The sequence below is a fragment of the Cynocephalus volans genome, chromosome 15, assembly GCF_027409185.1.
Source record: "Cynocephalus volans isolate mCynVol1 chromosome 15, mCynVol1.pri, whole genome shotgun sequence".
NCBI classification, from domain to species: Eukaryota; Metazoa; Chordata; class Mammalia; order Dermoptera; family Cynocephalidae; genus Cynocephalus; species Cynocephalus volans.
In genome coordinates this window covers 53,697,840-53,716,101 of record NC_084474.1, presented here as the reverse complement: position 1 = coordinate 53,716,101, position 18,262 = coordinate 53,697,840, and the positions used below count along the sequence as shown (strand labels likewise).

General features: G+C 44.5%; 1 protein-coding gene across 1 annotated transcript in view; it reads left to right on the top strand.

Moving 5' to 3' along the window:
- BAALC (BAALC binder of MAP3K1 and KLF4) overlaps positions 1–17,898 on the top strand; it is a 103,004-nt gene extending 85,106 nt beyond the window's left edge. Inside the window, exons 2-3 of the mRNA XM_063079073.1 lie at positions 5,711–5,877; positions 17,788–17,898. Of these exons, the coding sequence (XP_062935143.1) occupies positions 5,711–5,877; positions 17,788–17,898 (278 nt within the window). The remainder of the gene's footprint in view (positions 1–5,710; positions 5,878–17,787) is intronic.
- The last annotated feature ends 364 nt before the right edge of the window (positions 17,899–18,262 follow it).

Sequence of the window (18,262 nt, the reverse complement as noted above, 5' to 3'; positions counted from 1 at the left end):
TTTCACCTCCTTGGTTAACTCAATTCCTAAGTATTTTATTTTTTTGGTGGCTATTGTAAATGGGCAGGCTTTCTTGATTTCTCCTTCTGCATGTTCACTATTGGAGAATAGAAATGCTACTGATTTTTGTGTGTTGATTTTGTATCCTGCTACTGTGCTGAAATCATTTATCAATTCCAAGAGTTTTTTTGTAAAGGTTTTAGGCTGTTCGATATATAGGATCATGTCATCTTCAAACAGGGACAGTTTGACTTCATCTTTTCCAATCTGGATGCCCTTTATTGCCTTCTCTGCTCTGATTGCTCTGGCTAGTACTTCCAACACTATGTTGAATAGGAGTGGTGATAGTGGGCATCCTTGTCTAGTTCCTGTTCTTAAAGGAAAAGCTTTCAGCTTTTCCCCATTCAGGATGATATTGGCAGTGGGTTTGGCATATATGGCTTTATTATGTTGAGATACTTTCCCTCTATACCTAACTTATAGAGGGTCTTTGTCATGAATGAGTGCTGAACTTTATCAAATGCTTTTTCAGCATCTATAGAGATGATCATATGGTCCTTGTGTTTGAGTTTATTAATATGGTGTATCACATTTATTGATTTCCGTATGTTGAACCAACCTTGCATCCCTGGGATGAATCCCACTTGATCGTGATGAATAATTTTACGTATGTGTTGCTGTATTCTGTTTGCTAGTATTTTAGTGAGGATTTTTGCATCTATATTCATCAAGGATATCGGCCTGTAGTTTTCTTTTTTGGTTATATCTTTATCTGGTTTTGGTATCAGGATGATGTTTGCTTCATAGAATGAGTTTGGGAGATTTGCGTCCATTTCAATCTTTTGGAATAGTTTGTAAAGAATCGGTGTCAATTCCTCTTTGAATGTTTGGTAAAATTCTGCTGTGAATCCATCTGGTCCTGGGCTTTTCTTTGTTGGGAGCCTTCTGATAACAGCTTCAATCTCCTTTATTGTTATTGGTCTGTTCAAATTTTCTATGTCTTCATGGTTCAGTTTTGGGAGCTTGTGTGTGTCCAGAAATTTGTCCATTTCCTCCAGATTTTCAAATTTGTTGGCGTATAGTTGTTTTTAGTAGTCTCGAATGATTCCTTGTATTTCAGATGAATCAGTTGTAATATCGCCTTTTTCATTTCTAAGTTTTGTTATTTGAGTCTTCTCTCTTCTTTTTTTTGTTAGCCATGCTAATGGTTTGTCAATTTTATTTATCTTTTCAAAAAACCAACTTTTTGATTTGTTGATCTTTTGAATTGTTTTTTGGTTTTCAATTTCATTCAGTTCTGCTCTGATCTTAATGATTTCTTTCCATCTGCTAACTTTAGGTTTGGATTGTTCTTGTTTTTCTAGTTCTTTAAGGTGAACTGTTAGGTTGTTCACTTGCCATCTTTCCATTCTTCTGAAGTGAGCGTTTAATGCAATAAATTTCCCCCTCAATACTGCTTTTGCAGTATCTCACAGGTTTTGGTATGATGTATCATTGTTTTCATTAGTTTCAATAAATTTTTTGATTTCCTGCTTGATTTCTTCTTGGACCCATATGTCATTAAGTAGAATGCTGTTTAATTTCCATGTGTTTGTATAGTTTCCAGAGTTTTGTTTGTTATTAATTTCTAGTTTTAATCCATTGTGGTCTGAGAAGATACATGGGATAATTCCAATTTTTTTGAATTTATTGAGACTTGATTTGTGACCTAATATGTGATCTATCCTGGAGAATGATCCATGTGCTGATGAGAAGAATGAATATTCTGAGGTTGTTGGATGGAATGTTCTGTAGATATCTGCCAATTCCAATTGGTCTAGAGTATTGTTTAGATCTTGTGTTTCTCTACTGATTCTTTGCCTAGATGATCTGTCTAATATTGACAGTGGGGTGTTCAGGTCCCCTGCTATTATGGTATTAGTGTCAATTTCCTTCTTTAGGTCTAATAGAGTTTGTTTTATAAATCTGGCTGCTCCGACATTGGGTGCGTACATATTTATGATTGTTATGTCTTCTTGATGGATCAGTCCTTTTATCATTAAGTAGTGTCCCTCATTGTCTCTTTTTATGGTTTTTAGTTTAAAGTCTATTTTGTCAGATATAAGAATAGCTACTCCAGCTTGTTTTTCTTTTCTGTTTGCATGGTAAATCTTTTTCCATCCTTTCACTCTTAGTCTGTGTGAATCTTTATGGGTGAGGTGGGTCTCTTGAAGGCAGCATATAGTTGGGTGCTCCTTTTTGATCCACTCAGCCAGTCTGTGTCTTTTGATTGGGGAGTTTAAGCCTTTTACATTAAGAGTTGTTATTGAAAGGTGTTGATTTATTCCTAGCATTTTATTGATTGTTTGGTTGTCTTAGGTGTCTTTTGTTCCTTGCTTTCTGATTTACTGTTTGGTTTGTGTGTTTGTTGGTTCCTTAGGTTGTAGATAGCATTTTTGTTTGCTTGTTTTCTCTTCATGAATGCCATTTTTATTATACTAGTGGGTATTGATTTTTCTTGGGTTTTTATGGCAGTGGTAGTTATTTTTCAGGAACCAAACCCAGTACTCCCTTGAGGATTTGTTGTAAGGGTGGTCGTGTGGTCGTGAACTCCCGCAGTTTTTGTTTGTCTGAGAAATATACTATTTGCCCTTCATTTCGGAAGGATAGCCTTTCAGGGTAAAGTATTCTTGGCTGGCAATCTTTGTCTTTTAGTATTTTGAAAATATCATCCCATTCCTTTCTAGCTTTTAGGGTTTGTGATGAGAAGTCTGATGTTAGCCTGATTGGGGCTCCCTTATATGTGATTTGACGCTTCTCTCTTGCAGCTTTTAAGATTCTCTCTTTGTCTCTGAGTTTTGCCAATTTGACTATGACATGTCTTGGAGAAGGTCTTTTTGGGTTGAATACATTTGGAGATCGTTGAGCTTCCTGGATCTGAAGATCTGTGATTTTTCCTATACCTGGGAAGTTTTCTGCCACTATTTTGTTGAATATGTTTTCAATGGAATCTCCATTTTCCTCCCCTTCTGGAATACCCATGACTCAGATATTTGAGCACTTAAGGTTGTCTGATATCTCTCTCAGATTTTCTTCAATGTCCTTGATTCTTTTTTCTTTCTTTTTGTCTGCTTGTGTTATTTCAAACAGCCCATCTTCAAGTTCAGAGGTTCTCTCTTCAACTTCGACAAGCCTGCTGGTTAAACTCTCCGTTGTGTTTTTTATTTCACTGAATAACTTCTTCAGTTCCGCAAGTTCTGCTACATTTTTTTTTTCAGGACATTGATTTCCTTGTACATTTCCCCTTTCAGATCCTGTATACTTTTCCTCATTTCATCATGATGTCTAGCTGAGTTTTCTTGTATCTCATTCAGTTTCCTTAGAATTATCACTCAAAATTCCTTGTCAGTTATTTCAAGGGCTTCTTGTTCTATAGAATCTAGAGTTTGAGATTTATTAACTTTTGGTGGTGTACTTTCTTGATTTTTTGTATTTTTGGTATCTTTTTGTTGGTGTTTATTCATTGTGGCAGGGGATTTCACAGTCCACCGGTTTGAGACTAGTGACTAACTAGGATGTTGCTGTGGTTGCCAATTTCGTATGGCTCCCTCCGTGACTGCTCAGTTGGCCTCTAGTGCCTTGTGTGTGTGGTTGCCTCGTGTCTTGGGCTTCTCCAGGGAGCCACCTTTCTGGTCAGCTTGGACTCTGCTGGGCTGGTTGGTCACGTACCACAGGGTGTGTGATCTCTGTTGAGCTTTCACTTCCTGTGCAGGACTTCTCCCCGTTCCGTTTGCTCTGTACCAGGCTGTTGGATCGTGCAGTGTCGACCCCACCCGGTGTGTGGTTTCTGTCGAGTCTCCGCCTCCCTGGCCGCACGTCTCCCCCGTCTGTGCGCACTGTGCTGGGCTGGGGCATGTCTTCTGCACCCCTCATCTATCAGCTGGGCCTTCAAGACCCTGCTCGGCACCGCCTCGCCCAGGAAGTCTACCAGGTTTCTGGTAGGCACAGACGACCGGTCACTCTGGGTGCCTTTGTAGCACTGTGTAGATCTTTCTCAGGGCTTGTTCACCTTTGTATCCCCCTGGCATAGACCGAATCTAGCATCACCTGCAGCCAGCTCTCCAGCAGGTTCAAGTGGACCTGGGAACTCTCCTATTCCCACTATTCACACTATTCCCAACCAGAAATCGGTTAGGCTTTTTTCCGAACTGGTGGCCGCAGAGATGGTATCTGCCTCCCAGTAACAGGAAGTTTACCGGAGGCCGGAGTCCAGGGTGTGGTGGAGTGACAGTCGGCCCGCCCGTACTTCCTTGCCCTCCCGACACTGGCCAGGGATGCCCCACGCCACCAACCCGCCAGAGAACTGCGGAGGGAGTGGGAGGGGAGGCCGGCCCGCAGGCTCCGGAAAGCCCCGCGCCGGGCCAAGCAAGTGGGAAGGCTCAGTGACGGCCTAGCCGGGCGGAGCTGCAAGCACCTCCGAAAAATGGAGGCAGCCCCGGGGTGGTGAGTGGCCTGGTGATGCAGGCGGGAGCTGGGTGGGCATCAGCCCCCCGAGCAGGGCTGGGCCAGGGGTCACTCACAGTGCTGTGCCAAATCGGGTGCTCACTCTCTGCCTCTGGTTTGCCGCCTTCCCTGTTCTCGGCCGCTGCCGCCTCGGGCTGTTCAGTCGCGGCGCGGCTCGGGCGCTCCCAGGAATCTTCTTTAATGCCGGCCTGAAACCTCGAATCCTGAATAGGGCAGCTGGCCACCTTCAGCGCGGCCCCGGCCTCCGGGATCCTGTCTGCATCCACAGCAGCCCTGGAGCCGTGTTCCCTGTTTCGAGACTCGCTTTTGCAGCTAAGAAACAGTTCTTTTCCTGCTCCACACTTCAAAGTTGTTGCCTGTAAATGAGGCAGCCTCTCCTGCCGGGGGCAAAGTGGCGGTCACCCCCCATGACCGGCCAGCAGCTGCGGTCCTCCCTTAAGAGATGGCAAGAGGAAGGTCCACAAGTTTCCCGGCTGCCTGAGGCCCAGTGGCCGCCTTTTCCATCTCAGCTACTCCGCGCCAACCGCGGCAGTCACCGCCATCTTGAAAAACCCCCGACTGTACTTACTCTTTATGCCCCTTGTCCAATCTCTCTCTATCCCCTCTCCCTCCCCCACCCCCGCTCTAATTATCCTAGATTTCTTCTCTCCTTCTGAAAGAGTAATGGTTACTGTATTGATTTGTTGCCTAGATGATCTGTCCAATGCTGAAAGGTGTGTTCAGGTCCCCAATATTATCATAGAGCAGATGCTTCTTCTGTCATTCTGGAATGGGCTTTGTGGAGAGAGACATCCTCTTCTTTTCTTTGGTCTCTGCTGGTGACTCTCCTTGTGTCAATGAACTCCAGTGGCTGGTGGACCATCTGTGTGGTGGTTGTGACATCTAGCCACTTTCACAGCAGCCATGTTTACTGTGGTGGCTGTGGTGGGCCACCCACATGGAGGTGATGATTTTGGCATGCTCCTTGGTGCTGGTGCTGTGCCTCATTTTCAGGGGGTGGGGTCTGGTCCCCAGCTCGATGCCCAGGGCCCCCAGGTGGGACCCCAAGGCACTAGCGGTGGGCCTGGTTGTGGGCACGGGGGGGGGCACGGCTCCATCGGTGACTTTTATTTATTTTTTAACTATCTTTTTCTCCACAGTCTTGGGATTGTTTGCAACAACTGCCATGTGCAAGCCTCTGTTGCCATCCTCTGCTTATCTCCTTCAGGTGTGCTGGAAGATGGACTATCCTCTAATGGTGTGGCCCAATCTACAGCCCCAGGTGGAATATCCAACCCAGAGAAGAAGATGAGCTGTGGGACCCAGTGCCCAAATCCCAAGAGCCTCAGCTCAGGCCCTCTGACCCAGAAACAGAATGGCCTTCGGACTGCAGAGGTAGGGTCACAGCCATACAGAATCAACTTGGACTGGGGAACGGGGGCAGAGCTTGTTTCAGGGCAGCACCAGGTCAAGCTGTGTCCAGGGAAGGAACAGTGAAGGCGCACATCAGCAATGGAAATTCACCACTCCACCCATGTAAAAATTGCTGCAAACACAACCCCAACCCCTGCCTTGAGGGTCACTGTTTTTTGTTGAATCAGCGGAAATGGATCCTTGATATTTGCATTCTAAAGGATGTGTGTGTTTGCTTAAATCCAGCTTTGTCCAGGGGTCCTTTTCTGTGGCGACTCTCACCTTCTTGACTGAGCTAGTTAGAAGAGCCAGTCTCCAGTCTCAGGGGTTGGCAGGGTGGGCAGCAGGCAGAGGAAGGAGAGAGAAGAACAAGGCAGTAGGAAACAAGCTTAGCATATTGCCTCAGACCCTCCAAAAGAGAGGCAGTCGAAGGTTCCTCACGGTGTCTCTCATAGCCAAATGTTGTGACAGTATTATCCCCAGACTGTTGCTGTTAGAGAGGAGGCAGGGCTGTGGTGTCCCTGGACCTGGCTGGTGTCGTCTCTGATGCTTCCTTTCCTCTAAGAGCTACGGTTGGGAAGCACTCCTCCTGCAGCCCTGGCTCCTCCTGTGGGTGACAGGCAGCCAAGAACAAATGCTCCTGTTGGCCCAGCTTGGCTCGGGGGGTCTGCAGTCTCTTCCTCCCCCTACTCAGCTCCTCCCTCCCACTTCCTCACCTTTCCCCTGCCCCAGCCCCCTTCAAAGCCTGCTTCTTACCCTATGCTCCCAACCCATTTTCTCCTCTCTGCTCTGTCACAACTTACAGGTCCTGTCCCTTCAGGCCAATGCCACCTGTTTTCTGAGGGTACAGCTTGTTGTCTAATGATAGAATTCTTGCTCACACCAGGGAGTTGCATAAGCTTTGGTCAGAGAACCTGTTGCAAAATCATCTCTAATGCTCGTTAACTAAGGGTCTGTGCAGGATTCACTTAATCTCTCAGAGTCTCAGGTCCCTTATGCACATGATGGAAATAATACCAAACTGAGTGAACAGATGGGCCTGCTATTTGTAAACTGAGATGTACATAAGAACAGCAGTAAGGATTAACAAGGGATAGTTAGGCACATGGCACCATAACCCGATTAAAGGAAACACTGATAGTGGCCCTTCAGACACAGTAGAAGGTTATGGGTAGGGGGCAGACTTGAGGCTAGTGGTGGCCCTCTATTGTCTACTTTGCCTGTGCCTGAGCTGGCCCTTTAGAGACCTGATCATTATTGCCCTCTCCCAAGGCAGTCTGGGCTCCACAGGACTATGCTCAGAAGCTTGGTGACCTTTCTAGTCCCAGACATTTGTACCCTGACCTCCTTCCCATACTTGTGCCCCCCTCCCATGGAGCCAGGATGGGCCATGGTAGGGAGAAGGCATCTTTCTCTGGTGGATGGCATGATCCATGCCCTTGTTTTGTGACCTCATTTCCTGCCCCTGGTATCTGTCACTTTAAAAGTGTGTTTTGCACTTTGCAAAGTGCTTTTAGGTCTACTGGCTCACTTAATCCTCTCAAGAGCACTGTGAAGTAAGTGTCATCCCCATTTAATGGACAAGGAAACTGAGGTCCATTTGATTGTGTTACATGAAAAATGCTACATAATTGCTGAAGATGTGTGTCAGCAACTTTAAATTTAAAAAGATGGAGCATGAGATCTTAAAGTACTTTTTTTAGACAATAATGTATTAGTCAGCTATTGCCTCAGTTATGCTGCATTACAAATTGGCACATCAACATTCAGTGGCTTAAAACAACCACCTTTTTCCCCACCTCATGTTCAGTTGCAACTTAAATGGGACTTAGCCTGACTCTTGCTCCAGGCTCCAGGTCCGGCTCAGTCTGTCCCATTTGTGTTATTCTGAGAATCAGACCAAGAAAGCAGCAGCTCTCTGAGGTATATTCTTCTCAGGACTATGGCAGAAACCCAAAAGGACAAAGCCAGGCTACTTGAACACATTTCCTGTCTCTGCTCACATTATACCCACGAACATTCTACTGGCCAAAACAATGCAAATGGACAAGCCCAACATTAACAGGGCAGGGAGGTATTCTCTGTCTGAGTGGAGAGGGAGCAGAGAATTAGGAGCCATAATGCAGTCTGCCCCATATAACATACATACAAAAAAATGCAAAGTCATAGTTTCTGTGAATTTTTTTAAGGTTACACATCCATGTAGCCATCATCCGGATGAAAATATAGAACATTGTCACTACCCCAGAAATCCCCCTTGTGCCCCTTCCCAGCCACCATCAGTCCCCCACGATGAAATCACTCTTCTGACTTCTAGCATTATAAATCATTTTGGTTTATTTTGGGGATTTTTATGAATAGAATCATCCAGTGTATGCTCTTTTGTGTCTGGCTTCTGTTGCTCAACATTGTCCTTGTGAAAGTCATCCATGCTGTCGCAATGATTTCCTCATTTTCATTGTATGTATATTTCATTATATGAATACACCACAACTAGTCATTCTACTTGATGGACATTTGTGCTGTTTCCAGTTTGGAGCTACTGTGAACAATACAGCTATTAACATTCTTGTGCATGCCCCTTAGTGGACATTCACTTCCTTTGGGTATATACTTAGGAGTGGAATTGCTGGGTGATAGGATAGGTATATATGTGACTTTAATAGATACTGACAAATACTTTTCCAAAGTGGCTATGCCGCTTCACATTCTAACCAGCAGTGGATGAGTTCCAGCTATGTTACGGAACATAAGAATTTAAAATCAGTAAGTTGTGCTTAGTCTATCTTCCTCAGGCCTGTGATAGCTATTTATTTATGTGTATTCTAGGTACAGCACAGGGCGCTAAGCACTTTGTTATATTATCTCACTTACTCTTCCCAATAATTCTAAAATGTTGATATCGTTGTCTCCAGTTTACACATGAGAACTGAGCACTCTGCCACACCACACGTGTACATTCTGAGCGCTCGTGTGGCAGTTGAAATAGGGCCAGGCATAGCGCTCCTACGGGGCTCCACAGCAGTGAAAGTGTGTCCCTGGAAAGTGACCACCACACACACACACACACACACACACACACACACACACACACACACACACCCCTGACCGGCCCAGCACCACAGGGCACATGACACATATGGATAAGCAGTCCATGCAGCTTTTGTTTTCACAATACAGTGAACAGTGGCTGTGTTGTAACTATTTCCAAAATAAGGCCAGGGAGCAGATAACTTCAGTTTTAAGTTCAGACAGTTGCTGAAGTTCATCAGTGGTCTTCCTAAGACCTCACCAGCCACCAGATACCCTGAGTCCCTCAAAGGCCAAAGCAAAGGTTTTCTTCCTAAGATGTCAGTTCACCTCTGATTGAAGCTCCTGTCAGCAGAGCTGTCTCATACCAACACTCTGGCAGGCTCTCAGCTGCCTAGAATCAGCCCAAAGAAATGTTTTGTTTTGTTTTTTTAATTAATTTATTTATTTTTGATTATACATATTTATGGGTACAGAGTTGATGATCAGTAGTTGTATACAGTAGGTGATGATCAAATCAATATTATTAACATGTTCATCATTACAAACTGTAATTATTCTTTGTGTTCTTTGCCCAATTACTCCCTAATCCTTCTCCTTCTCCCCCTTTCCCACCTCTGGTAACCATAGGTCTGTTCTCTCCTTTTGAAAGTTCAGCATTTATTGTGGCCTTTCTTTCTATCTCTCTGTCTTTCTTAGCTCCCACTTATGAGTGAGGACATGTGGTATTTCTCTTTCTGTGTCTGGCTTATTTCACTAACATAATTTTCTCCAAGCTCCTCCATGCTGCTGCAAATCCAGCCCAAAGAAATGTAGTTTTCCTGTTCCCTCCTGGGCCTTGATATTCTGGCTCTTCCTGGCTTGTCCATTATGCTCCTTATGACTGGGCCAAAGCGTCATGCATCATCAGCATCTGGCTCAGTCAGTGTGCAATTGCCTCTTCCAGTCTTCCTTCCTTTGCATCCCAGGATGACCTATTAGCATTTCACCACGTTCCCCTAGTGCAGCATCAGGGCACCTGGCTGATGGTTCTCCAGTATTTTTGAGAGCTTCCCTCCTCTGGCTCAGGAAAACCCCTTTTGTGAAGCGTGCACCCTTGTCCACATGCCTACTGCACTTTTCCCATTCAGATCTACAAAACAAGTTTGTGCATTAGAGGCAATGCTTGCTAGGCTTGGAAAATGTCCATGTCAGTTCCTGTAGCCCCTCTTAAGATTCACTCATCAGGTGTTCATTGAGTGGTGTCAGGGTGCTAGGCGCTGTTCTAGGGCCAAGGATCCAGGTCTGGACAAGGCCGACATGGCTTGTGTTCTGGAGCAGCTGCCAGTTTTAATGCGGGCGAGGGCAGGGAGTCAGATAATACAGAGTAAATAAACAAAGGATTTATATATCGAATGGTGCTATAAAGGAAATAGAAGGTTGCTAGCAGGGGGTAGAAACTACTCTATTGAACACAGACGCCACCCCAGAGTTCAAATTGTTTTCTGAAGGGTGACGGGGGCAACTCATGCTGCTAATGACAGGGCACAGCAGCATTTCATATTATGGACCCTTCCCCACTTCATGTCCCACCAAACAAATCATGTCTTTATTTTTCGAATTCCCTCTGGCCCCTGCCTTATGCCTAGTGTTAATAGGTGCTAACTGGCAAAAAGAATGTGGCAAAGATGATCTTTTGCAAATTGGAACTGACTGTCTTGGTGGGAGCGCTTTCTCTCTCTGTTGCACCTTGATTTCCTCAATCATGTGGGACCGTATTGACTGCACAGCATCTGATAAATCATTGGCTCGGTCTCCCTCACCCAGCTCCCTGTCTGAGCTCAACAAGCAGCATGAGAGGAAGCTCTGTGGTTCCTTGTCTTCTCCAGCTAATCGGTTATTCAGGAACTCTGGGCTGCCTCCAGACATTTACCCTCTAACTTGAATGTGCTATTTCCTTGGGCTTAGGACTGTTGTTATTTCTGCCCCTCCTCCCCCAATAACTCTTGAAGTATTCAGCTACACTAGAAATGTATATGAGGATACAACTCTAAGCAGACAGAGCTCTGAGTATGTAGCTGGCCTCCCAATGCGCCTTCATGTCTTCAGAAGCTGCATATTTTCACGTTGCTTTATTATTCTTGGCAAAGTCACCAGACTGTGCTAAAGGAATTGGGCTGGTGCCTGGTCTGATTCTCAGCTAAGTAGCTTCCACCTCCTGCCCCTGTCCCCTCCCCCCAGTGTCTGGACAACAAGCCCTGGCAAGGCTTGCCCAGTCTAGGAAAGATGGGTAAAGCCCCACAGAGGTGGGAGATCAATCAAGAAAGGAGGACAGGACGAGCCCAGAAGTTCTGGACAACAGTAACATGAAACATATCAGGGAAGAGTTTGGAAAGTAAATATGAGTCTCTACTAGAAAAACAAAAGCAAGAGATTAAAGAGAGGGAGAGAACAAAAGAAACCATAGGGGAAAACCAAAGAGAGCAAAAGCTGTTAGGAGGGCACTTTAATGCACTCGCTGCTCAAGCCTGGGGAAAAAGGAAGGAATTTAGCAGTATAGGCATGTGCACCTATGTATTGGCTGCTACCTGTGGTAGATTTGCAAGACCTACTATTCCCCTAAGGGTTGGCAGTAAAGCTAGTTCAAGCTAGAAGGCTCTCAGGGTGGAGACCTCCTTATTCTTCTTTATATTCTTCCCGTGACCCCTGAGCCCACTTAGGGGTTATGCACCTAATAGGTACTCAGTAACTACATACTGGTTGAATGAGACAGCCTAGTAATTCACTAAGGCTAGAAAAGGTTTCCCATGGCTTCAACCCCACCCGTCCCCACTCCATACCACCGTCTATGATGACTGTTCTGTGGGAGTCCAGTTGCTTTTCTAAAGCAGGTTCTGCTGCCTTCCCAGTGTTTGATCTTCTCTCTCTCTGAGGTTCTAGTGCAAAAGCAGCAGCTTTTTCTTGGCACTTGATAAAAAACCCCTAGGCTGAGTTAACCTAATTGATAACTGGGTATAGGGCTGTGGTCAGCATAGGATTTGCTCCAGGCCTGGGGAATTCTTGAGAGTTTTGCCTGAAGCGTGGTCTGATCCCAGCATTCCGAGGCTAGCAGCTGGCCCTTGGTGGAGTTGCTAAGATCAGTTGTTCCCTGACTGACCTCACATTAATGCCATTTGGGAACAACTGGATGTTTATTACTGTCTTTCTTTAATGGGACCTGATTGAAAAGAAGTCAAACATCTTGAGTTGCAGCTGACAAAAGCTCTTGCCTTAATCTTTTGGGAAGGAAGAAAGGAGGAAACTGACACTGTCAGAGTGCCTACTGTGTGCCAGACACACTATAGATGACATCGTCTTTAAACCTCACAACTCTAAAAGGTAAGCAGCATCATTCCCCACCTGGGAAAATAGAAACTGAGAAGCCAGGCATTTGGCCAGCATGGCACAGGGAGTAGTGATTTGGCTGTACTGGAATTCAAAAACAGATCCGTCTGCCTCCAGACCCCATGTTCTTCCTCCCCATTATCTGAAATGTAATGATGGAGTATTTAGAATGAGCTTCAGCAGAGTTGCGGGAGGCTGGATCTGGGGCCGCCACCTTTAGTGTGACTCACTACCTCTAAGGACGTTGGCCTTGGGCAGATTGCGTTAGCCTAAGTGACTTCAGCCACCTCATTGGGAAAGTGAACACAGTAACGTTCCCACCTTTCTCTTAGGGATGGCGCAAGGAACAATCAATTATGAATGTAATTGAAATCCTGTAGGAAAGTTCTAGGCATTTAGGCAGAGCAAACAGGTTCTGTTCCCGGGGATTTTTGTCTCCCTTTTTTCCTGAAGATTTATCTTCACACTGTGTTCATCAAATTATTTGTTTGGTATCTGTTATGTGACAGACACTGAGTTAGATTCTGGGGATACTTTAGTGAACAAAATAGACTGGGTCCCTACCTTCTTGAAGTTTATAATCTGATGAGAAAATAGAAAATAAGCAAGTAAACAAATAAATGTGCAATTCAAACTGTGGTTGAAGGCCAGGAAAAAGTAACAAAGATGGGGAGAGAATAGGAGGGCCCTCTGCCCGTATATGCTTAGAAATTCCTGCCATGGTCAGCTCTGGGGAAGGCACTACGAGCTGGAGTGTGGAAGCAAGTGTTACTTTCCACCGTGCTCTTCTCTACTCTTTGAATTTTTTTTTTTTACCATAATTATGTATCACTTTTATAATTAAAAAATGTTTAGTTATACAGAAAATTTGATGTCTGATAAGTCATAATCTCAGTAACTCTTGCTTTTCTTTGATGTCTGCAAAGAACTGTGAAAAGGTTCATACAGTTGATGTTAGGTGCAGATATATTTGTGGAGTTCAAGCAAAGCTGAGAACATCTCCATTTCCACTTGGGGGGAAAGTGAGAAAAGGCTGAGCAAATTTAGCTGCAGTCTTCAGTCCAGGTCTTCATGGAGCAGCCAGGCTGTCCCCAACCCCCAGGGAATGAGCTGGACCACTGACTTCGGAACCGCAAGAGAAACAAGTCCACCGGGGTTGGAGACGGCCAAGAAGTTATCACAGTCGATTTGGTTACCCTCGAGAAATGGCAGCCAATAAACTACTTTTAATTAAAGAGGCAGTATCAAGAGGACTGAAATTTATGATTCACAGGGCACTAAACCTGCAGAAATTAAAATGACGCAAAGGGAAGAATAGAAAAGCTGTAAAATAAGGTGAGAAATAAGAGATGGCCCATTAACAAGAGTCAGTGGTGATAAAACTCACAAAACACGAATATTAGAAGCTCAGGAAGGATTGAATTAGCAGACAGCTGCATAAGGAAAAGGTGCCAAATAGACTTCTCTCATCATCTAACTGGGTACCGCAAGATGTTTTATGAAAGACAGTGATTACAATTGGATCACATTTTCTTTTCCTGTGATTAAAAGGGGGGGAGGGGTCATGTTAAATTAAAAGATTTGGCTGGTTGAAAATCCCATCAGAGGGGAAAATATCTATGTTGTATGAAGTGTCATAGGCATTGAGGGACACATTGGTGTAATGGTTCCTTGTATCTATATGGCTTTTTTTTCATAGGAGGGCGAAGCAACTACTTTTGGGAACATCTAGAGAAAATATCTGGCATTGTAGTTCTCTTTCTCGTCTCCCTTCTCCCTTTCGTTTGCGCTCAGAATCTGAGTTTCCAAGTTGTGACTACATTGCAGTGACTACCAACCTCCTGAACGTTCTCACAACTGTAAAATGGGTGGTTAACGTTTCAGACTCGAAAGCTTTGCTCTTATAAATTTTCCCAGAAAATGCATTGTTCTTCTAATTGTTTAATTTGCTGAATTTAATACAGTGTAATTATTTGAAAGTGGGGTTGTTTATGGATTGGAGCCTACTGTACCCATTACTAGAGTACAGAATTCTAGTTTGTTCTTTATCCAAAAGCATATCTTTTAGAGTTATTGTTGTTGCTATTTAGAAGTAGCAGTAGCAGTAGTCATAATTTCAGTCAAACAAGGTTTTCTATTTCAATTTGGTGTGTTTGAGTGAGATCATCTTTCTGAAAATAAAATTAGTATTAATAGCTATATTTGGTGTGATAACCATCCTGGTTTGCTTGGGCCTGAGGGGGTTTCTAGGACATAGGACTTTTAATTTTAAAATGGGTCAGTTCTGGGCAAACTGGGAAAAGTTGGTCACCTAATCAGTGCTAAGTGACACCATTAATTCTTTCAACAAACCTAAAAAGAATGCATTATTTCCCCATTTTTCATGCGAGAGAACTGAGCCACAGAGGTTAGAACTTGTTACAGCTCACCGGTGGCAAAGCCTTGCCTTAAATCCAGGTCTGTCTGGCCCCAAAGCTCATGCTCTGAACATATCCACTGTACGGGCTCCTGATATGCAGATTTAAGAAATTGCCCGATTGTAATTGGGATTACAACCATATATATTCTGAGAAAGTAATTGGAATGACTATTTTGTAGCCTTTCACTCTTTACTTAGGCTCAGAAATTCAAGAATCATCCAGATACTGAATTTTTGCTTAGATTTTATTTTATTTTAATTTATTTTTTAATTTTTTGACCGGTAAAGAGATCGCGACCCTCGGCACGGTGTCATCTGTACCACGCTCAGCCAGTGAGCGCAACAGCCCTCCCTATATAGGATCCAAACCTGCGGCCTCGGCGCTACCAGCGCCACACTCTCCTGAGTGAGCCACGGGGCCAGCCCTTTGCTTAGATTTTAAACTTAGAAATGCAGATGAAATAGAGAGCAGGGCATTTTCTGTGTGTGATCTTTACAAACCTTTTGCCAACAATCTTTTCTAAAGAAAAGCATATCTGCAGTTTGGGAAGTTCACATTTTCATAATAGAAAGCTCTTTTGGTAACTTCCCACCAATAGAACTGCTGTCAATTAGCTTGTTTCAAATAAGGCCTCTGTGTGTCTCCTCCGCATCCGGGTCCTCAAAGCTTTTATGTAAGAACACCTGGAAAAGAAGTCAGATGGAACTGGCCTCATCATAATCACCATACGTATGTTTTTCTTTAGGAAACAGAATCGTTGCCTTCTTTTCCTTCACGATGCTGTGTGCGTGTGTGTGTGTGTGCGTGTGTGCATGCGTGCGTGCGTGTGTATGTGTGTGTGTGTATGAGATTAGCAGGCAGGAGGTAGTCCAATATGAAGTGGAAAGATGAAGGGAACTACTCTTAAGAAGAATGCTATAAAGGGTTTTACAGGAGGAGTTTCAGATAGATAACTGGAGATGTCTACTTTGAAGGTTGTGAGACTTTATGAGTTCTCAGCTTTTGGGGAAAAATAAACCCATAAAAGTCTCTGCTAGCCCTGCTGACAATATGTGCTAGGCACTGGGAACTTAAAGAGGAAAACAGTGAAATCCTATCTTACGGAATCAATGGATAAGGCTAAAATTACATAGATTTGAAATTGTCCTTGAACATTCCTCGAATTACCCATGAAGTATTATCAGGTTCCCTAGAAGCAGAGCCTGAGCTGAGGATTCTTGTGCAAGTAACTGAGCAAGTGCTCTCAGGTGAAACCTGTACGGTAGTGGGGGAGGCAGAGGGTCAAGGTCAACAAATGTGCGACCTCAGCTGAACAGCTGTAGTCTAGCCTCAGCCTGATCCCAGAGAGAGCTCTGGAGTGTGAATGGCACTGTAGATTTGTACCCCCATGTGGTAAAAGGGTCAGCCTTTCGTGTCCCCAACAATCAGGCATTGGCTATAGGCCCTCTCCAGGAATTAGGGTGTAACCTCTTTGGCATTTCTGGGGGAGGCGGCTCCAATCAGATGAGGGCAATTTTCAAAAGAAGGGTGCTGCCGTGAGTGGTTAGCAGCCAGCACCTCCAGCAGCGGGGGGACGGATGTCCTGCTGAGTGAAGGGAATGTGGAGGGGGCATGACCAGCAGCTGCTGCAAGTACACAGGATTTATGTGCCATGGTAGAAACCTACATGTCACTTGTTCATACATACAACAGAGCAATTTCTTTTTCTCCAGTGGTGCAACAATCCATCATTTCTTTGGCTGCACTCTAGATGAGTAGTTGGCTTGTGTTCAGAGGATGAAGCCATGTTGTATGAAAAATACGCATCTATCAACACTGGACTCTCCCAGCATGGGGAGGTTCTCACGCCAGGAGCAGAGACTGACTGTCTTCCCAGGAAGCAGACTGTGAGATGTCATATACAGTATGCTCATTAGGAAGTGCCTGTGGAGTCAACACCTGTGGAGGGAAGAGAAGGAAGCCGGAGTGGGCCGAGGCAGAAGCTGAGCCACAATGCAGGCTGGCAAGAGCCCCAGCCAACCCCACCCCATGGGGAGCTCAGGAACTAAAGGCTTGTCAGAGTTGACCTGATTTAGGCTCAAATGGCCAGGCCGTTATACTCCTGCATTTACCCTTGCATTGCGCCACTTCAGGAATGACACGAACTTGAGTGAGGTGGCGCTCTGCAGCTAAGGTCACCCCTAAGGGACAGCAGGAGGAAATTTGCTGACTATGCTCCCTGCATGTGGGCAGCAGATCCTTCCAGGAATGGGGATTGGGTGACACATACCCGTCTCCCTAGGGGAGACAACTCACAAGGCTCATTTCATGCTCACACCAAGAATAAGATCACTGAGTGGAATGGGCACAAAATTGCCTCTCACTAGGTCAAGTTGCTTTCTCTTTAGGGATAGTGGTGAATGGGGGAGTGGACACAAGTAGCTGAAGAACCTATAGTTTAGATAATGCTTCAATCTTTAGTATTAATTCTTGGCTTTTATCATTGGTTTATCTTCGCTTAGAAGTGGATAGTCTATCCTACTTTCTAAGGTTTTTTTGTTTTTGTTTTTGTTTTTTTTTAATTTAGTGGCAGGCATTGTGCTAAGTATCTTACATGCATGACCTTATTTAATCGTTACAATAACTTTATGAGGTAGATAATATTATTATTCCCCATTTTACAGACAAAGAAACTAATAGTTAGAAGGGTTAGAAAAAACTTGCCCATAATGAAATTATGCAGCCAGTATTTGAACTAAAGTCTGTCTGACTCCAAAGCTCAAACTCTTAACCACTCCACTAAAGCCAACTATGAAACCTTTGACATTGCCCTTGATGGATCTTCACTCATTCATTCGTTCGACAGTGTTTTACTGAACATGCCTTATGCCAGGTGCAGTTACTAGATTAGTATTAGAGTTTCAACAGCGAAACCTCTGAAACAGAGCATATCTTCATGTGTTCTTGTGGGTCACTCTTCCTGCCTGCCTGTGTGTGTCCATGTGTCTGTGTTTGTAACAATCTCAAGAGATTAATGTAAACACAAGGACCTTTGGATATTTCCTAGTAACTCAATTTACTGTTTTAAATTTTTTAACAGGCTAAAAGAGATGCTAAGCGAATGTCTGCAAAAGAGGTCACCATTAACGTTACAGACAGCATCCGACAGATGGACAGAAGTCGAAGAATCACAAAGAACTGCATCAACTAGTGGAGTGTTCAAATAGAAAGGCTTCATTGGTGCCCTTCGTGGTACTGGAATCTTGAAGTGGGCGCCCTTTGCTGAATGTGAACACTGCCGAGTGCCTTGAGAGACCATCTTACCCAGCAGCAAACAGCTCCCAGAGCTGTTGGGACCTTCTCAGCCTCCCACTTAGCAAGCATGTGTATCGGCGCAGTGCTCGCATATGGGGTAAAATGCAAATGTGCAGTTCAGTTTGCCTCTTTGCAACTCCTGTAATAGGGTATGGGGTAAAAGTGGTGAGCTAAAGCCACAGGCTAGTTTAAGAAACAGAGAAAAGCAGAAGGAGTGGATTTCCAGGGTGAAAGATTCACACGGCAGTGCTAAGCTCTCC